This window comes from Strix uralensis, chromosome 4 (assembly GCF_047716275.1).
Source record: "Strix uralensis isolate ZFMK-TIS-50842 chromosome 4, bStrUra1, whole genome shotgun sequence".
Lineage (NCBI taxonomy): Eukaryota > Metazoa > Chordata > Aves > Strigiformes > Strigidae > Strix > Strix uralensis.
In genome coordinates this window covers 107,125,716-107,147,392 of record NC_133975.1, presented here as the reverse complement: position 1 = coordinate 107,147,392, position 21,677 = coordinate 107,125,716, and the positions used below count along the sequence as shown (strand labels likewise).

Below are 21,677 nucleotides of genomic sequence, written 5' to 3'. Positions count from 1 at the left end.
TCCAACACATACCAAGAAGTTACATTAGGAAGCCTTCCGTAGACTTTTAAATACATACCTAAAATGCCAGCCCCTCAGGGCAATTCTCTAACCTTCATTTATCCAAGAGACCTAATCCCTCAACCTGGAAATACCTATTGACAAAGTCAGCAAACTTTGGCAGAGAAAGCATTGTTCTTCATAACTGTTGTCATATACTGTGACAGTCAAGAAGAGTTCTTTAGACACGTGAAAGGAAATAAGCTAAATTAATCTTTACCCATTCTTCCCATCCATCCACTTAGTGTAATTCCTAAATAATCTGGAAGACAGCGCTATAGTGTACTGCAATTTATAAATGTCTGTAAGAGGCATGTCACCACGCTCCACTGATAATGCTGTTTGTGGCATATACTCACAGATTCTTAAAAAAACCCAAACAGTTAGGAATAACATGATTTAACATTAAAGTTCTCCTAGAAATGTTTAAGGAACAAATGACTAGAAATGCGTGTATTAGGATCACACTGCTAAGAATGGCAATGGGTTGGCATTTATAAGGCTGAGATTCTCCCTCAGACACATTAACAAACATTTTGTTAGAGATGGCTGATGTGTCTCCTACCAGTTCACTTTCTTCCTCCTCTGCTGTATCCTTCTTGACTTCTTCTTTCTGGTCTTCAATATTTGCATCAAAATCCTCCATCTCCACCTGTTCCAAAGCATAAACACTGACTTACAAGGCACTGCTTGACTTCTAAGTATTATCTTTTTAGCAGGGTAATTAGAAGATTCCAAGTTCAAATAGAATAGGGAAGAAAGGATTCATTTTGGAAAGTATGATGATGCAATATATATGAATACTGGCTCCATTTTGGCTTCCCCTGGACACAGGTTCCCTTCTAGCTACAGAGTGACAAACTGCAGGAAAGTAGCAATCATTTATTCTCTTCCTTCACATGCATTGTTTGTGCTACCAGTATCTGTAACAGTACGATACTTCTCTTGTTTCCTACACAATCACATTTCAAAACTTGTAATCTCAGGAAGAGATCTTAAACTTGCCATATATACATCACTGGAATGGTGCTCTCTGCACAGAACATCTCTATCAAGCCTTGATCTTTTATATATTTATGTATTACAGTGAAAAATAATAACCACAGTGATTAACATGATAAAGAAAATGGATGCTTTAAGACATACATCTAACGAAATACTTTCTGAAGTTCACATCTCTAATGGGGATTCATGTGTATACTGTGGAACACTTAAAACTCTCCAAGTATGTACAGTTCTTCATACCATTAGTAAAACCCTGATGCACAGAGAGTAAATCCCAGATCTGCCCTTGAGTCTATATGAAAGCTCAGCCTTTTGCTGTCCTCTTGAAGACTACTATTTTCTGATACAAAGAATTTGGAGATTCAAAAATAACCTGCTGACCTCCTGACAAACTGCAAAGAGTAAACTCTCTTCCTACTTTGGCAGTTCACCAGTTTCTATGGTCATGGCAAGAGCCGTTCTGACTGCAACATGCAGCTATGATACATTCATGATGACCATACAATTAACATACTAATTTATTCCCAGAGCTCCTGAACCATCTGCCAAAGAAGAATGCAACAATACAGAAAGCTGACACACCAAAGATGCATGTCATAGCAAACTGCAAATTGAATAAAAAGGTAGCATACTTCTACAGCAAGTGTAATCTTCTGCTACATGTTATTTATTTCTTCATTCTCTGCTACAGGTCTGTGTTTTTCAAAGCAGGGACCGAGCGGAGATCAAGTTTGTTTATTTACTTATTTTACCAAACTACTTCCTCAAATTATGATCCAATTAATCCAGTAACCTGAAAATGTGCTGAGTTTTATCTGAGAGAGCGGATTACCTCTTTAATCGGTACTCAACAGTTGCTAAGAGCAAAATGGCTTCAACTCTTGCTCAAAGATGCGTAAATCTGGGCTCCAGAAAGGTCATAAAAAGTAACATGTACCTTCATGTTTGTATAATTGATAAGAATAATGGAATACACTTGTCTGACACAGCGATTCTAGGTTTCTACAGTGCCAAGTATAACTGCCCTGTTGTGATCACCTTTCTCTGCTTTGAGTTTTCAGTATAGTCACATCTACATAATTTGTAATTTTAACAAGCACAGAGATTCTCACCTCTTCAATAGCAGCATCCTGCAATAGAGAACGAATGTCCAGACGCATCATGTGACGTGGTGCTGCCTCCCAGTGATCAGACATCTAACAAAAAACAAACAAAAATGAAGCACCTCTAAAAATGTAACAGATTCAATGGAAAATTGGGTTTCTGATCACAAACAAGATGTATCTGTACTTAAGAAAAGTAACTTCAATCCAATGACATAACTACCAGCTCTTCTTAGAGGAAAAGTGTAAGCATTATGTAGTCTAAAAGAGATCTAGTTTTCCAACACCAGCAGGCCTGAAAGCACAATGAAACCTATCATTAATCCTATGACTCCAGATGTATACAGTTACCCTGCTGATTTCCTTTAGCTTGCGTCCATGAATATTCCTCTTGGAACACGTCTGGTTATCTGCACTCATTTCAGCTAAGTACACCTAGAAAGAGAAAGACAATACTGAATATTGTAAATCAGTTTTTAGAGCTCTTTTTCTACCTGGTGATACACTCTGCAGTTGTACATTCTAAGAAAGGTAAATTTGTAACTGTAGACCACAGCATTTTTCCTGAATGTGGACTTTGCATTCAAAAGTTTAGAAATACCAGCATACGGGTGCTAGCAAGTTCAAATGCTTTTTAGGCTCCATTACCTCAAAACCCTTGGTTTTTGCAGCACTCCAAAACTGTTCAAAATGTCGCACTCTATCATTGATAGCATCAAGGATAATGAAGGGGAAGAAGCCATCATCCAAGGTCTTTTTGAAAGTTTTAAACATGCTGGTACGATAGGTCTCTTCCATATCAGCTTCATATTCATACTCCATCACCTTTATCAGGGACAAAAGCATTTAAGAAAGAGGAAACCTATTAAATTGCTAATGTTCAACTGCTGAATGTCATGACCACAAAGTACATTGGTATGAGAAAAACATCTTCCAGGCCAACTTTTCAGATTTTGCCCATTCTGCCTTGTTACATTGATTTGTTTTGTGAAACAGCCCACAGACCTCTGCACTTTTCCAAAGAGACAGACTGAAATTCTGATTGCCACTGTGCTGTTCCAGAAAGTCTTGTTTCTTTGTCAAGATAAGAAACTGAATTAAAAGTACCTTCTTTTTCACTTTTTTCCCTGTATCTGGGTCTCTCTCTTCTTTTTCTACTTCAGTGATAAAATAGTCATCCAGGCTGAGCACTCTTGGTGCAGGTCCTCCACACTCTACCTCCTTATCCTGGGAAGAAAGCAAAAAAAACCCACATACTTTTGCTGTAAAAATTCCATTCTGATACAGAGGATCTTCACAACACTTCTGGCAAGCAGCAGTTCCTTGCTCTATTGCAAACCAAGAAGAGACCAGTATACTTCACACTTGCTAATAGTGGATGGGATTCACAGGCCATATGAAGACATGGAACATGAAATAACAACAGGTTGAAATTCCAGACAAACAGAAAGAAAACAGCAGAGGAAGCACACATAAAAGACAAGCAGCACTACACAGCAAGTGGTTGTTTACATACCCTGATGAGTTTTGCTACATGTGTCTTCCCACTGCCAGGCAACCCTCTCATTATGATTACAATCTGAAACAAAGATTGTGTAAGAAGATAGGATACTGTACTACATTTAACAGAATCTCTTTTGCAAAAATTTTCTTTTATGTGCTCTGTGCTGACACTTTTGCATATCATCAAGCAAAGCCAGTACCATGCCTCACTGCCTATTTTACAAACCAGGTTGTGAGGAATGGTAGTAGTTTCACAGAATAGGAGTATATGATGTTAATCATCTCAGCAGCTTAAACTGCGTAAGATGTTATAGATCTGGTTCAGGTAAAATTAACTGAATGAAACTTGTCTAAATGTTTTATAGACTGAATCTTGTTCTTTCTTACTTTATATGGTGCATTGTCAAATCTCTGCCTCTGTGTAAAGCCAAGTCTTTCCTCCAATACATCAAAAACCCAAGTGAAGATCTCAGAGGAGTCTAAAACACGTTACCCACTAACAGGAATTTCATCTTAGCATTCCCAGGAAGTTTACATCTCCTGTGGACTCCTAATAGCTATGCTACAACGCTCTAGGCATTTGCAAAAGAATCAAGAGAATTTCCACAGCTTCCTCAAATATAGGCTTGTTCCCAACATATTACATTCATAAGCATTTTATCTGAATACAGATGTTGTAGAAACCAATTGTTGCTTTCAGAACGCATACTCACCCTCTCCGGCCTGCTATCCCGTCCTGGTGGCTTCAAAATATCATCTACATTTTTAGATTCTGGCTTCCTTTCCACTCGTGGAGCAGGTGGTGGCTGACGGGGCATTGATGGAGCAGAAATAGGAATTCTTTCCTCAGGGTAATTTCTACGATCACCTTCAAATTCCAGTGTTTGGACAGAAGAATTTTCTTAGTTCAGTAAAACAAAAAAATTAAGAAGTTCATACCCAGCTGAGCTGATTTAAACAGACCTTCATTATTTTAGGATAAATTCACAGATTTGTCCCCAAAATAATTCAAATTTCTAATCTTGAACCTATTGCAATCAAAGACATTTTTTAGCAGAGTATATAACTGTTCTGTTCCTGACACCATCACCACTGAGAAACAAAACTACATGACACCGCCCAAATAATCTGAACAAAGAAATACTGCAAATTAATTTTCTCCCAATTAATCTTTACCTCTGTGAGTCCATATTTTTTGTAATATTCTAGCTTCAAGATTGAGAAACTGTACCTCCAAACATGGAAGGCCCATGATCATATGCTGGACGATCTGTCTTTCGTTCATATGGTGGCCTTTCAAAACCACCCCGCCTGGAGGAGGGATGGTCTTTCTTGTCACGGTAAGACTGAGTCCTTGAAGGTGTAGTAGGAATAACCCTGCCAAAAGAGTATTTTGTGTATTTCTAGAATTTCTACTACGGATTCCAGAGAGAAGTGAAAAATGGACAGCCTGATACTCAATACAGCCTGAATTGTATTGATTTCAGTAGTGTTCCAAAACCATGTACCTATCATCTCGGGGATGCCGCTCTTTTTCAAACCTCTCTCGTTCATAGTCCACAGAACCACGGTCTCTGTGCAAGTCCCGGTCTCTCTTGAAATCCCGATGATCTGCATTGGAATTACCTTGACGCTCAAAATAAGGCTCACGATCTCTTTCTCTGTTGTAACGACCAGGGTGCTCTGAAAAGAGAAACCCATGGAAATCCAAATTACTAAAATATACTCTGAATTTATTATTTTTGAAGGAAAAGCAACAAACAAGAGTGCAAGAAAAGTACATAGAAACATACGATGCGAGGGCTAGAATGGACTTAATCAGCCACTGAGTATCTTTTCCAAACTGTAACATACAACCATATCATACAATCCTACTCAAAGCTACAAAACTGAATTTTTAAAGTGGCTAGGTCATTGACTGTATTACTTCTCTTGACAATATGAATTGTCATTCTAATGGGCCTCTGAAGAAAATAAAGTGGTTCTAGCTTAAACAAGAGTTACTTAGTTTAAAATATGCTTTTAGTGCCTTACAACTTTTCTTGAGAGTTAACTGCCTGAGAGCTAGCCAAGCACTCTACCTTTTTGAAATGTTTGCCTCTCCGGCAGAGGTTCCGGACGCAGGGTTACCCTCTCCCCATATGGAATCTGTTCCACTTTACTGGTGGTTATATCTGGTTAAAAAATAATAAAAAAATAAAGTGTTAAAATGCCCCTCTTCAATTTCCTTGTCTCTGTCATGAAAAGCCATCTGTCAATAGCATTAAAAGTGACTGGAATAACTTATAAAAATTTCTTTTAATGGATAATGCAAAAAAACCTACACATAAATAAACAGCACCATGGTTTTGAAGGCCTGAAATGGGTTTGTGTGTGTGTGTGTGTAATTATGCATACTGCATGGGACTTCTGCCTTTTCAGATGAGTTCAGGTAGCATGCATGGTCAGAAGATTATGAACATTAAAATGCTCTGAAGGTTTCAATAACTCATAGAACTATTGTAATGTCAAGAATATTAACTGAAATTCTCAATTTAGATTCCTAACAGTGACAATTTTTCCTAACAGCTTTTAGTAAAATATCTACTTAATGGAATCGATATGGCTTCAATTCATGTTATGGCACCTTAGAGAAAAAACGCTCTTTAAATGACAACGCACAATTTAAGAACTTCTTTATGACGTGATTTCGCTCCTGTTAAAAACGAAGTATGAGGGAAATAAATTATATTTAAAAAACTTAGTGTTGAATTTCAGCTTTGATAAGATCAATACCAAAAATCAGAGCCCTTCACTGTCTACGTGTTAAATGCCTGTTTGGGGTGTATGCTCTTCAGAACTAGGACTTTGTCCCCCTCCCTGTCTAGAGGGTACCTCACACCCATTAAGCAGTACATAAATCATGCAAACACCAGTCACATTCTGCTTTAAGTTACTAGGTCACACCTAAGAACTATAAAAATCCAAAGTACCATCTAGCACGGTTATGTCCATACTCAGCTACAAAGGGATTAAGGGAAAGCATCAGTATCAATCTAAATATAACACATTGATGTGATCACATCAGTTGGTGTTTATTAGAAGCAGTCGTGGCCATACACCATTCAGTTCACATGAAATAGCTCATTACCACAGCATTGAAGAAAACATTAAACTCAAGGCTGTGGGTTACAGACTCCTTAAAACGGCATTGTTTGGCACTAGATAGCAATGTACACAGCCTACAGGTCAACTGCAGAACATCTACGGCATGCTTTGTGTGACACACTCCTTAAGAAAGAAGCTAGGAGGACTAATTAACTCTCCATTACAGATCAAACAAATATACTGTGATACCCACCTCGCCCGTGGCCATAATCCACAGTTTGCTGAATTACAGGTGCTTTAGGAACTGGTGGAATAACTGGAGGAAGGGACACTGGTACAGCTGACGGAACAGAGGTGTGAACAGCAGGTACTTTCACAGGCGAGGAGACGGGTGGAGGCATCATTGACTCCTGTTTACACAACTCGTACTCCATATTTGCTCCTTTATCCTCATTTGTGTCCCAGAGTCCGTGGAAAGAATCCTCATCCCAGCGTTCCTGTTCCACAGTAGAAGGTGATGGTTTTAAAGACTGACCATGACTTGGGGTTGTAGTTGTAGAAACTGGAGCATGTGGCCTTGTCATAGGTGTAGCAGGCCTTGTCAGTGGGGCACTTGGTCTTGTCACAGGGGTGGGCTGTCTGAACAACACGGGAGGCTTTATAATAACAGCAGGAGAAGGTTTAATAGCTTGGGCTTCTACTGGTGCCTCTGAAGATAGCTGAGAAGAGACCTAGATGCAGAAAGCACTTTTAATGTAGATCTGTAAACTAACCTCTCTCATCCTCTGTAAGTCAGTAAGCACAATGGCAATCAAATCATAAGCATTTTCCAGTACCTCCATCAAGATGCTACAGGTAGGAGGGCAATATTTCAAGAACTGGTGGCTTGAATTAATTTGGTGTTTGTTCACTATGTGAAGGCTTAAATACTAGTTATTTTCTCCTTCAAAATAACCTTACCAATTTAAGCTCCAGTAGGCCTATCTCAGTTCAAAAGTGTCTACGGTTTTATTCCCAGACTCCTGCTGTCTGCAAAGATTCCTGCTGTCTGTGAAGAGGCTGAAAAAGTCTGAAAGTAGGGCAGCTTGGTGAGGCACAAAAGGATTGATAAGGTCAGCTTCTTTTTGGAAGTCACTGGAAAAGTTCCCAGAGAGCAGAAACACCTGGAAACCCCCTTAATGAAATCAACATCAGATCAACATAAGAAATGGGGGTCTTGCCCAGTGAAAAAACAAAACAAACCCCTTCATGAACCAAAGATCCCCATGGAACCCCATGTGCTGTGTCACAAGAGTCTTGACAGCATCACAGCAGATGCCAAATTACAGGCAGCCTCATTAGCAACGTGCAACAGAACTTGCAGAATGGTTGTAGAGACAAAGCTGAACTTTGTAGTTATGGTTCAAAGTCACAGCAGAAATCTGAAGGCAGGAATCCCAAGAAAGACGAAAGTTGTTTGAATAGCTCTAGGCAGATGGGTGAAGTAGTCTGAGATATAAAATACCGAAGTTGAGTAAAGTCATTTCCTAAAGGCATCAACATACCTGCAGTTCTTGGTAGCAAATCTGTTCCATTACTTTACTTTATAGACACTGTAAACAAGGAAGAGGTCACCTAGGTAAAAAGAAAACTTGCACTGCCTCATTCACTGCATAACACTCCTCTGGAGGGAGAGACAAACAAAGCTTGGTCCAGCTGAATGTCAGACCCAGAGGTTATTATGGCTAAATTTATTGGTACCAGTAATGCCAGGGTTAAGATGTGATGAAGAATAAAGACTCTGCATTGACTCAGGTATCTCCTCCAACATACATTTAACACAATTGTTTATTCATTCTAGGAAGGATTTATAAACCTGAGTTAACATGACTGCAGAAGTTCAGGTGGCTTCTGACCCAGTACGAATTATCAAAAAACCAAATATAAGCAGCTGAGAAGAGTTCCCAGAACCAACCAGGAGATTAAGCAGCAGAGGAATAGCTTGCATCACAACAGGAGATGAAGTCATGGAGGTACACAAACGTGAGCTTCCATGCACTTTATGGTATTCGAGAGGATAATGAGAATTTCCAATGAAGACAGCAAACAGAAAGCTAATGCCCACCGTACATTGAAATCTCTCAGTTTCTAATGGACGTATCCTCAAATTTCTCTGACTTCAAAGAGGAGAGAGCTCTTAGAGTAGGAAAAGCACAGCAAGATGTCAGAACCTAGGCAAGGAAGAGGAGGGTCTTCTTGTGAGCCTTATGTCCCTGTTTTGGAAGAGCTCACCTCTTCTGGCACATCATTCCACAGCAATCTGTGCTGCTGAACCTCATGTGCTACTGTCCCCAGTGGGTCATGCTCAAAAGACATGGTGGACTGAATGGGTAGAAAGGCTTTGGAAATTCTAAAGAAACTAAGAAGTTGCTTTGCCTCAACAGAAGATTGATGAGGTTGTAAGGGCTGCTGGGGAGGCATTCCACAGAGAAGTTTGACTATCAGAGTCTAGAACTGATCTGACATACACACCAATTGTAATTACTATCAGCATGTTATTAACACAAGATGAATTTACCTGAAAGGCACCCGGCCTTGTGCTTGTGTTCTGTGATCTTGGAGAGTCCTGTGTGGAAATGTCAGGTTTAAACTCTTTCAACTTCTGTAGCTGTTCTTTCTGCTCTCTGTACGTGAATCACAAGAAAGTGTTATCAGTTTGTAGCTTAAATGAAAAACTGAAGAAATCAAGACTCACAGTGAAAACCATGTATTACACTAGCATCAGGGGCAAGTCCAAAGAAGAAAAGGACAGAGCAGGCTTCACATGGTCAACACTGTGATTCAGAAATCCCTGTTTCACATCCACCTAACCATGGAGGTATTTAGCGTATTACCTGCATTCTTTTTTGATCACAAATATCCCGAGACATGCACTTACGCTTTTGGGCTTGGTCAGAACCACTCCACTTTGACAGTAAAGAGCAAAGCTGGATTTTTAGCTTCTGCCAACAAGCAGCCCATTGGAGATGCATGCATAAGCACTCTCAGTGACTTGCTCTGGTTCACACACTAAGAGGACTGAGGCCAAAGCTCAAAAGAGATTCCAATATTTAAAACCAAATGGTGATTTTAACTTTTGTTTCCTTATTTTATATGTGAAAATGCTATTTAATATACAACCAATACATAGTCTATGGAGCAGAGATGAGGACTAGCAGTGAATACTACAACCGCTGGATTACAAAGTTCTATCCAATATGATTTCCTTTCAATTTTTGTTAGCATTTTTTTATCTAGTTTTTTTTAATTGCTAATAACTCTTTGTTCATATTAATCGTGTGTATTAGTTTCCAAAGAACAACTAAGAATGGGATCCCTCTGTACTAGGCACAGAGACCATCCTGACTAGCAATGCATCTGGTCAGTGTCCAGCACAAGGGGAACTTGGCTCACAGAAAGGGATCCCAAGTGCTGCATTAGTACAAACAGTAAACTGAGCAATTGCTAGCACTTACGTCTTCTTTATACCTGGCTTAGAAAAAGAATACACCAGATGACAAATGCTGAACAGCATGCAGCTCAGCATCTGCAGTTTTATACACAATAAAAGCAAAGCCAGATTAAGGCTTTACCTTTGGAGATGAAAGCAGGTATGTACCACACTACTGGTATAACTCCTGGCTCAAAAAAATAAAATGAAATCATAAGCAGTCTCCTTAAATTTGTTGCTACTGTTAAGACTGGGATCACCTCCTTATAAGAACCTGATGGAAGTACCAGTGTAACTAATTTTAAGACTACCCTCATATTCAATTAAAAACCAGTATCATGCAGTATTGTGTTTATATTTCCCCTTTTAACTGGCTTAGAAAGATGTATACATATCTATTTTCTTACATAAAAACAATTTAGTTCCTATGTTCAAATATTTCAGCCCTAATAAATTATTCACTTAGGTAGTGATTCTCAAACTATAGTCCTTAGCTTAAGTCCACTGGCTTGCAGCTAATCATATTAAACAGCAAAACATATGCCTGGCAACCTGAGGCAATGGGAAAGTCAGGAAGCTGAAAATGAACTGTTGCTCTGAACTTTTGGTAAATACTGCTTTATAACACAGTTACTAACACCTGTTGAATTAATCTAATTGCAGTGAAAGATTAAATTATTCAGAATAAAAGTTCTCCCTTCTTTAAAAGTATTTTTCTTGCATTTTGGTGCAACTAAGGCCTTCCGTATTGGACAGATGCTTAGCAATCTTAAGAGTCTGAAAACAAAATGGCTTCAAGAAAAGCACAAAACACCTCTGTATCTTTCAACATGGTTTGATGTAAATGTAATAATGATAACCAAACATTTTAACTGCCCATTATTTTAGCATATATTGTTTATGAAATTAAACCCCTGTCTACTAGGTATCAATCCTTAGCTATCGCTCCATAACTCATGAATAGGATGAACCACATGAACCTCTAAGATGCTTCCTCTTTTCTCTACAATCTCCTCTGAAAGATCTCATTCACTGAAAACAGCCAAAGAAACTCATCTTTCTGTTTTGTTTGGGTTTTTAAAATATATTTAATGCACCTAAACCCATGCACCAAATCACAAAGATAGCATTTAGATAGATGGTATGCGCTCCATTCGTTCTAGTATTACTAAATTTATTAAGACCTAGGATGCTTCTGATGTTTGAGTGGATATTCTATTACTTATTTTTAAATAAATACCTATTAAAGCCTGAGGGACTCTAGCAGCTGTTCTAAAATGTGGTCTTGGTGAACTTGTGCATTCATATCCTTCTGATTGTTATGCTGTTGTGCTGATCCTCAGAACTAAGATCAACCAAACCTGACAAAATTATTCACTGATGATGCTGGATTTCAAATGGGGGAGCAATATAAAGAAGAAAAAGCCCACACATGCTTTAATTAAAAAGTAAGCAGTATCCAAAAATTAAATAGCTCCCATTGTGTGAATTAAGAACTACATTAATGTACATCTTGACAGGTAAGTATTAAAAAGCAATTATCAACGAGCTAATCAGATACTAATAACAAGATTGAAAAGCAATTATCAACAAGCTCATTTGATGATAACAAAAAGATTGGTCAGGTGATATGGACAGATCTCTTCCTGGAAAGTAAGAAACAGGGAATGCCATATTCACGGCGAAAGGGACAACCATGTATTTAAGAAAAAAGGTCCATCCACAAAAGCTGTGATGGAGTTACTTCAAATAACTTGTTTCACATGAGCTCCTACTATCATGCTGTGGTGAAAAGAAATGAAGCCATTACTGCATATTTCAAGAAATGAATTAGGAAAGGAGCACCATCTCCACAGAATGGGATTCCCACCCAAAGTGACAGAACCAGGCAACTCACCGAAGCATTTTGAGTTCCTGGGCAGCCTTCAGAATTATCTCATGCTGTCTTTGGCTAAGGACCATCACTCCTCCCAAGGACTGGTCAGAGTCCAGGTTTGAATCTGCTCCCAGCATATCAGAGGAATGTGAAGGTGGAGGAAGGGATGAATCTGACTGATCATCCAAGGACCGCAGTCTGTCTCCATCATCTGGATACCACCTATCCGACAACCGTTCCCTCTCCCAGTCAGTCCTTTCAGGAAGGTAGTCTTGCTTCTCCCGCCATGTGTCATATCTCTCTGGATACTCTCGAATCCTCAGCTCCCCCCTGTCTCTGAGGTCTCTATCATAATGATCTCTGTTCCTATCCTCCCTCCACCTATCTTCACGGTATCTGTCCAGAGGTGGAAGAGGTGGTAATGGTGGTAGAGGGGGGATATCCAGTTCACGATTCCCCATTTCTCTGTCATCCATAGGTCTCATGTCCCAGTCTCTATCCCATTCTCTGTCTAAATCTTGATCATAAATATCTGAGGATCTTCCAGTCCTATCTAAATCTCTCTCTAGCTCCCTCTCTCTTGGCCTTTTCCAGTCATCCCACCATGAATCTCGTCTGTCATGATCAGATGATAAAGGAGGTAGTGGTGGTAGGGGAGATAATGGAGGCAGTGAATGGTGGGATTGCAACCTGTCATCTCTGTCATACACATCTACAGAATCATCCTGATAATCAGAGTTGTGATCTCTCCAGTATCGTTCTCTTTCCCAGTCATCCAATCGCTCATGCTCCAAAGAAGGGTCATCTTGACTATCTAAAGGAAATTCCTCCTGCATTCTATCATCTTCATGACCCCAAGAACCCCTGAGTGTCTCATCTCGATGGTATGGAGGCAATTTGTCAGGGTCATCTCCCAGATGAATGGGTTTATCTATACCACCTGTTTCAGATCTTCCTGCTTCCCCCTCCCGGCTACCTGGTCTCCTGATGGGACCCCTCTCCCGGCTACCTGCCCGTCTGACCGGGCCCCTCTCCCGGCTACCTGCTCGCCTGACAGGGACCCTCTCCCGGCTACCTGCCCGCCTGACAGGGACCCTCTCCCGGCTACCTGCCCGCCGCATGGGCTCCCTCTCCCTGCTACCCGCCCGCCGCATGGGCTCCCTCTCCCGGCTACCCGCCCGCCTGACCGGGCCTCTCTCCCGGCTACCCGCCCGTCCCCTGTCCCGGCTGCCTGTCCGCCCAGCTAGCTCTCTGTCTCGGCTAGTGAATACCCTCTCATGGCTATCTGACCGCCCACCCAGTCCCCGCTCTCGGCTGCCAGACCGTCCATCTGGCATCCTCTCCCTGCTACCTGACCGCCTATCCGGCATCCTCTCCCTGCTACCTGCTCTCCTGAACATCCCCCTGCCACGGATGGATGCCTGCCTAGCCTGCCCTCTGCCTCTGTATACATATCCTCTGCCACGGCCATCGTCCATCCTGCCCATTCCCCAACCACCATCCATCCTTCCCATCCCCCGGCCACCATCCATCCTTCCCATCCCCCGGCCACCATCCATCCTTCCCATCCCCCGGCCACGGCCCATACCCCAGCCACGGCCATCTCCCTGCCCTCTGCCACGGCCATCATCCAGTCTGCCCTGGCCCCTTCCTCGGCCTACTGGCCCCTTGCCTCTATCTTCATGCACAAATGGCCCTTTCCCTCTGCTTTCTGATCCAGGTAGGCCCTGGGTGCTATCTGAAGCAATCAGCTGGCCATCTGGCGAATCCAAATCCTGATTTCCTGTTACAGGGGTTACCGCACCTCCTGCTCTTGCAATACCTGACTGCAAAGCTACAGGGTTACTAGAAAGGGATGTGGACTTCTGGTTCTGAATGGGCGGAGTAGGTGCTTTGGACTCTTCTACTTGCTGGTTAGGATCATGTGAACTCCATGTCCACTTTTTAGGAGGGTCTGGAATAGTTTCTTTGACTTCAGGTTTGGATGGTTCCTGTTGAGTGTTTGCCAGGTCCTCATTTAGCTCAACAGGACCTGCACTCTGTGCATCGGGACTAGACTGTGTTCTGCTTGCAGTCTGCTGATTGCCAGCTATGTCTGTAAAAGGTTCTTTGTTTTCTGACTGTGAGTCTGTCTGTGACTGCTGCTGCTGTCCCAAATGAGGCCTGGGCCCCCTCCACCGTGGACCACTAGGTCGGGAACCATGTCCATGTGATGCATTTGTGGAAGTATAAAATTGTGCTGCTGGTCCTCGTGGGATAGTCCCCCATCTACTTGAAGACTGTCCATCTGTATTCTGTCGGTCAAAACGTGACCTGTATCCTTCTGAGCGCTGGGAGTCAAAACGAGGTCCTCTCTGCCTTGATCCTTCAAATCTGTCATATCCTCTTCCTCGAGGTCCATCAAATCTATAGATGACATAATGACAATTTTATTCAAATGAACATGTCAAATTAAAATCCTGTATAAGAGTTTCATCCCCCCTGCCAAGTCACTTCTAATGATGAATCCTAGTGTGCCTTAGGATCAAACCCTACCGAACCAGTGAGGAAGCACTGAGACATATTCTTCAATTCAATATTGTCCACTGAAGACCAGTTTAAGCCACTTGCAGATTATGTAACCCTAAAAGGAAATTTGGCTTAAATAGCTCAGGACTGAAACTTGACTGACAAAGCAAGCTGGCAAACTAATTTGAAAAAAAAGCTTTCAGCTTCTGTTTAATGTAAGTTTTGTTGCAATCAACAACTCTTGTTGATTTTTTGCTTTGATACTATGTAACAAGCCTACTTAACTGTGGTGATGAATGCCCTCTAGAAAAATCTTTAAATACAGATCCTTTCAGAAAGTGCAACAAACTGTGATATTGTCCAGCTCCATGCAAGATAATAAACATAAAACAAATATATTTTTATTGCATCCCTTTTTAAATTCCTTTTGAGAGCACCTACAACCACTAATGCTTAAATATGAGGAAATAGATCCAGGCAAACTAAGGAAGAGTAATTCATGCAATCATGTTTAACAAGGCTGATTTAGTAAAAAAATCCGATTTTTATGTATATGCTTAAATACTGATTTACATAACAAACTAGAACAAATCAAATTCATTTTACATAAAATAGAGAACTCATGTCTGAAGTTAAGTTGCTTGCGATTCACAAGGATGTTTGTGATTCACAGTTGTGTCTCACTGGGTAGGGTCAGGAAGGCCAAAGCACCGCTGAAGCTGAACTTGGCAAGGGATGCAAAAAGTAGTAAGAAGGGCTGCTATAGGTATGTCAGCCAGAAAAGGAAGGTCAAAGAAAGAATACCTCCTCCCATGAAAATGACTGGCAAACTGGTAACAATGGACGAGAAGGTGGCTGAGGTACTCAACTTTTTTTGCCTCAGTCTTCACTGGCAACCTCTCTTTCCGCACCTCTGAAGTGGATGGATCACAAGACAGGGACTAGGGGAGGAAAGTCCCTCTCACTGTAAGAGAAGATCAGGTTCGTGACCACTTGAGGAACCTGAAAATACAGAAGTCTATGGGACCTGATGAGGTGCATCCCAGAGTCCTGAGGGAATTGGCTGATGTAGCTGCCAAGCCATGCTCCATGATATTTGAAAAGTCACGGCAGTCAGGTGAAGTCACTGGTGACTGGGAAAAGGGAAATATTGCACCCATTTTTAAAAAGGGTAGAAAGGAGGACCCTGGGAAATACAGACTTGTCAGCCTCACCTCCGTGCCTGGGAAGATCATGGAACAGATCCTCCTAGAAGCTATGCTAAGGCACATGGAGGACAGGTAGGTGATTTGAGACAGCCAGCATGGCTTCACCAAGGGCAAGTCTCGCCTGGCCAACCTAGTGGCCTTCTGTGATGAAGTGACTACATCAATGGACATGGGAAGAGCTATGGATGTCATCTATCTGGACTTCTGTAAGGCCTTTGACATGGTCCTCCACAACATCCTTCTCTCTAAATTGGAGAGAGATTAGTCTGATGGATAAGGAATTGGCTGGATGGTTGCATCCAGAGGGTAGTGGTCAACGGCTCAATGTCCAGATGGAGATCAGTGACAAGTGCTGTCCCACAGGGTCCATAGTGGGACCAGTACTATTTAATACCTTCATCAATGACACAGACAGTGGGATTGAGTGCACCCTCAGCAAGTTTGAAGACAATACCAAGCTGCGTGGTCCAGTCAACACACCTGAGGGATGGGATGCCATCCAGAGGGACCTGGACAAGCTTGAGAAGTGGGCCCATGTGAACCTCATGAGGTTCAACAAGGCCAAGTGCAAGGTCCTGCACCTAGGTCAGGGCAACCCCCAGTATCAATACAGGCTGGGGGATGGGGGGATTGAGAGCAGTCCTGCAGAGAAGGACTTGGGGGGTACTGGTGGAAAGCTGGACATGAGCCAACAATGCACTCGCAGCCCAGAAAACCAACTGTATCCTGGGCTGCATAAAAAGAAGTGTGACCAGCAGGTCAAGGGAGGCAATTCTGCCCCTCTGCTCTGCTGAGACACCACCTCGAGCACTGTATCCAGCTCTGGGGTCCTCAGCACAGGAAAGACTTGGACCTGTTAGAGTGAGTCCAGAGGAAGGCCACAAAAATGATCAGAGGGCTGGAGCACCTCTCCTATGACGACAGGCTGAGAGAGTTGGGGTTGTTCAGCCTGGAGAAGGCAAGGCTCCAGACAGACATTATTGCAGCCTTCCAGTATTTAAAGGGGCTTTTGAGAAAGACAGGAATAGACTTTTTAGTAAGGCCTGTTGCAATAGGACAAGCCATAATGGTTTTAAACCAAAGAAGGTAGATTTAGACTAGATGTAAGGAAGAAATTTTTTACAGTGAGGGTGGTGAAACACTGCAACAGGTTGCCCAGGGAGGTGGTAGATGTCCCATCCCTGGAAACATTCAACGTCAGGTTGGACAGGGCTCTAAACAATCTAGTTGAAGATGTCCCTGCTCACTGCAGGGGGGGTTGGAATAGACGACGTATAAAGGTCCCTTCCAACCCAAACTATTCTATGATTCTATGGATATTAATTCATTACCTCCTAGTTAACAATAGCAGTTGACTTGTTGCAGAATTTACTGTTTCAGTGAGCAATTTACCAAACAAGATAATTCATACAACCTCAAAGAATTTTAATAATCCTGATAAATTAACACAGTAAACTGCCTTTTTTGGGGGTAAGGGTGGGTCAAGATGAATAGGAAGAGAAAAAAGAAGAAATTGCAAAGTGCTGTGGCAAGATAACTTAGATTTGAAGGATCAACTTTTACACAGAAGGTATAGCTAGAAAGTTGGATATTGTAAGACACACTTCATCCCCAAAATTCTGAAAATTAGTTTAAGCCAGTTCTTTAGAGCTTCTTGAGAAAAGCTAATTGTTGAAAAGAGGTGAAGGGGGTGTGTGTATGTATTTTTATATGTCTAGTCATTACCTGGGACTTTTTTAGCTGGGATGGCAGCAGGTAACACACAACATTTTTAATTTATCCCAGGTTCAGTTAAAAATGCATTAGGACTCTCTTTCTACAAACTATATGAAGAAGAAACAGTAAACAGATTTTTGGGAAAGCTTTGATAAAACCCTAGAATGGTCATGCAATCACAATATTGGAATGCACAAAGGTTACAGTGTTAATTAAATACTGTAAGTATGCTCAAAACGAGACTTCTTGTATGTGCATTCTAGAAATTTTTGATTATCCATAGCCTATCATCTCACATCACTCAGCTCTAAACCAATGCACATAAAAGACATGCACTAGCAAATAATTAAAACAGTCTGTTCAGAACTGTATATCCAACAAATCCCCAGGACCAGAAACAACACTTTTTAAAAACCATCAGAAGGTAGAAAATTATTCAAAGTTATAAAAAAATAATTTCCATTGCTAGCAATTAATGAATTATTATTCATGAATGATCACTCTGGAAGCAAAAAGAAGGGAAATAAACGTGAAGATACGATCGTAAAATCTAGCAGCATATGCAAGGATAGAAACAACTGAACAGAACAACACTGTTCTTTGATTCAGTAGGCATCACATCAACCCGTCTTGAACTAATGACCAGACAGAACAGATGTTGTTTTTGCAATCTGATACCACGTCAGGTATGAAAGAAAAACATTCCAAAAACAAGATCTTGGATTAAACCATGTATCAGGTACAAAATCACATAAAAGACACAGAACACTGGCTCTTAAGAGTAGCTTTACATTAAGGCAACAGGCCATCCACGTGATAAGATGAAGATTTAAATTTGAACAAAACTGTCTCTTACAAAAAGATAAAGACGGCAACCTTCAAAACCAAGACCATCATCATGTAATGCGAAAGGAAAAGTGGCAAAGAATCCTAACGCTAGGATCCTAAGGCTCAAATCTTCATTTCTTTCCTTCTTTCTCTTGTTTATAATTGTCTGAGTGCTAAGTAATGCTACATGTATAGAAAACCATTGATTTGCACTTAAAGACAAGCACTACCTCTCTTATTAAACAGCCATTTTGAAAAGTGCAGTGAATAGGACAATCATACAGTTGCAGAACTCTAACACTGGAAGTTAAAGTACTGGCGAACAGCTTTGAATTTTCATTTCTTTCTGCAATGAATGTTAGATTACAAAGAGTACTTTTTATTGTTTCTAAGAAGTAGTATCTGAATACTTTCCTGAATCCCTTCCAGAATGCCTACGTTACAGTGCTACCATATAGAACAACACCTTAAAAACAATCCTTCAACATTTTTGCTTTAGGTTTTCCTATACTGTGTTCCAAGTACCACAGACAAAATACAGGGAATTTAGATCACTTTTCATATAGGATCACTGTTTCAAGTGGGAGTTATCTTCAAACTAAGGACAGCAAAGACATTAAATATTTACAACAGCTTTCCCTTTTTCATAAAAAGGGATGTCTCTGGGAATGAAAAGGTTGCAGTGTGCCCAAGCATTTTACTAGGAAAAAAAGTGCATTCTACTCTAGGTAAAGCTCAAGTGAAAGGCATCTATCTATCCTTGCTTTACAAAGATAAATACAGATCATGGCGTACATGCAGTAAAAGCAAAGCCTCCACCAAACAAGCACACTTCACACAACCTCAGGAAGATTTGAGAGCGAGACATGTTTTATTTCTTAACGTATCACTGAAAGTCTTGTAGCCTGGAACACATACAAATCAACAAAAACATCCTTACCTAGGACCTCTGGGGCCTTCAAAACGGGCTGATCTGGGAGGATCTGGAAGCAATCCACCCGACCTCACTGGTTTATCCTGCACGGTAGATGCGTGTGTTGAAGACACTGCAGAAGTGGGTTTCAGTTCCCCACATCCTTGCTCAGACGAAATAGAGACAGTTTGTTTACTAAGATGAACTTGAGACTTTCCGTGGTCTGAAGAGCCAAAGGAGGAACTTACTTGAGAATGATATGGTGTATAGACAGTTGAACTACCTATTTTTGATGCATAGGTACCAGGGGTGGGAAGCAGAGCTGGCCTTGGTGTCTCAGTAGATTGACTGCTTTGGGTACTGGATCCTGAAGGGACAGAGGAATTAGATAACTGAGAAACAGAAGAGAGAGGCGGGGGGACCAGTGGAGGTGTAGTTGAAGGTAAAGTTGGAGGCATAATAGGAATGCCACCTTGAGTGGTTTGAGAATATGGAACAAATGGAGGTGGCAGCGAAACATTTGCAGGATACTGATTCTTCAGATTTTGAAGTGAGCTCACTTTCTCCTGCAGATGGGACTGAGTGACCTTCATCTGTTCGTCCCATGCTTTCCACTGTTTCTCATACTCTTGAAGCTGGTCTTTGTGAGGGTAGGTTTGAAGCTGATGCTGCCACTGTTGGTTCATTGATCGCTCCCAATCTTTATGAAGCTGCTGGAACTGTTTTTGCTGTGCCTCATAATGTCGCAGCTGCATGTCCACTGACATTGTCTGCAATGAGAAGACAAGAATAGCTTCAAAATACCATCTTCGTTACTTTCAGAGCCATATATTTCAGTATCACTTGCAATATCACAATTTCTGACTTAGGCAGAAGCTTGAGGAAGAACTACACTGAAACAAAAGCAAACACCAACTGTGACATCTAAAGCCATTGTGACAATTTACACATTTTATGACTAGACGACATCTTTTTTTTTTTTTTTTTTAAACAGGACAGCTGAAGAAAGCTATAATCAAAGGGCTCCAAGCTGTATTATTACTGGATCCTAACAATGGCTAAAACCCAAATCAATCTTCACGCTTTCAATATATAGAGTATGTGGTTATTTCTTAAGGTTTCAGTTTCTTCTATTAACCTGCTTCATCTGTCAGCAATTATTTTTCTCCAAGCCTTTCTCAGATCATCTTATTTGCACAATGAAGCTTCTTTCAAGGTGGTACTGTCTTTCATTATGTGTAGATACACATCCTCATATCCATGGTTTGATCTTGTCTGAGATTTTCAGGGTTCATGCTTAGATTTTTTTAAACAAGCAGACAGCCCAAGCTACAAAGAATTGCTTAATGTACAAACTCCACCAACCCAGAAAAAGTTGACTCAACTCTAATACAGTAATTAACTTCTACTTAAAAGCTTAAAGGTTGCAACACTGATATAATTATCCAAACAGTTATTAAGACTTTTTATTTTATTTCACTGATTATTTGAGTCAAAAATAATGAGAGAGATTTTCTTAATTACTTCAACTGCGTGTTTTTGGCATCTGTGTTCATCATTGCACATGTCCACTTTTGTACTACACAATATTGTAAAAAAGAGCAGCTACTAAGTTACTCCATGCAATCATCTGTTTACCTGACCTTTCTTCTAAACTGTTTCTCCAGCAGTAAAACATTCAAAGCTGAGTAAATTCAATATTGTGTTCAGCTTTGCTCCTGTATCACCCAGGTATCTTTGAAAAATCTTACAAAAAGTCTTGTATTTCTCATCCTACTGAAGCTTCATCACCATCTGTCAATTTTTTTTTCATTCTGAAGTTGAGTGACAAGTAGGAAAAGGGATATAGACTTCTACTCAAGCAGAAAAAGTAAATAGGCAAATAAGCCAACCATGAAAAATTATTCAACTACTTGTTTTCCAGCAGACCATGAGTGCTAGTTCACCCAGGAAGTGTATCATACACCATCTCCTTAGGGTTTCACCTGTAAGTGTGGAGGTTGTTGCATGATTTGTTGATACTGCTGTACTATCTGCTGCAGCTGGGCATGCTTCTGCATTATTCTCTGATATTGAAACCCAACCCGGTGATGGGGATGCTGCTGCCATTGAGCTGCTGCTGCTTGCAATTGCTGCAATCTCAAATCTTCCTCAGGGTCATCAGGAGGTTCAATATTGAGCTAGGGAAAAAGGCAAATACTATAAATAAAGGAAAGCTCCTTCTGTCAGAAGAAAAACACACTTGGTCACTACGCAGTTTACAGGAACTTTCTCAAGTGTTTGTTATTTTATCACTCTGTATTTCAGTGTTCTGGCCACCCACAGCTTCTGGAAGGCTGATTTTTATTTAATTTTATTCTTAATGTGAATAGCCTGATCTAAAGGTTAGGCTAATGGGAATTAGGGTATTCATACTACAGAA

The 21,677-nt window shown here is 40.9% G+C and overlaps 1 protein-coding gene across 4 annotated transcripts in view; it reads right to left on the bottom strand.

The window, feature by feature from the left end:
- The window catches only part of YLPM1 (YLP motif containing 1), a 39,184-nt gene that overhangs the window by 10,563 nt on the left and 6,944 nt on the right, over nucleotides 1-21,677 (bottom strand). For 2 of the 4 annotated variants that reach the window (XM_074868405.1, XM_074868408.1), the window contains exons 3-17: nucleotides 21,241-21,435; nucleotides 19,283-20,025; nucleotides 12,104-14,488; nucleotides 9,295-9,400; nucleotides 6,991-7,468; nucleotides 5,732-5,824; nucleotides 5,159-5,333; nucleotides 4,882-5,027; nucleotides 4,364-4,551; nucleotides 3,664-3,726; nucleotides 3,255-3,374; nucleotides 2,796-2,972; nucleotides 2,499-2,582; nucleotides 2,157-2,240; nucleotides 605-691 (exon numbers count right to left, since the gene is read on the bottom strand). In XM_074868405.1, coding sequence (XP_074724506.1) covers nucleotides 605-691; nucleotides 2,157-2,240; nucleotides 2,499-2,582; nucleotides 2,796-2,972; nucleotides 3,255-3,374; nucleotides 3,664-3,726; nucleotides 4,364-4,551; nucleotides 4,882-5,027; nucleotides 5,159-5,333; nucleotides 5,732-5,824; nucleotides 6,991-7,468; nucleotides 9,295-9,400; nucleotides 12,104-14,488; nucleotides 19,283-20,025; nucleotides 21,241-21,435 — 5,124 coding nt within the window. The remainder of the gene's footprint in view (nucleotides 1-604; nucleotides 692-2,156; nucleotides 2,241-2,498; nucleotides 2,583-2,795; nucleotides 2,973-3,254; nucleotides 3,375-3,663; nucleotides 3,727-4,363; nucleotides 4,552-4,881; nucleotides 5,028-5,158; nucleotides 5,334-5,731; nucleotides 5,825-6,990; nucleotides 7,469-9,294; nucleotides 9,401-12,103; nucleotides 14,489-19,282; nucleotides 20,026-21,240; nucleotides 21,436-21,677) is intronic. The other 2 variants (XM_074868406.1, XM_074868409.1) reach the window with 2 other exon arrangements.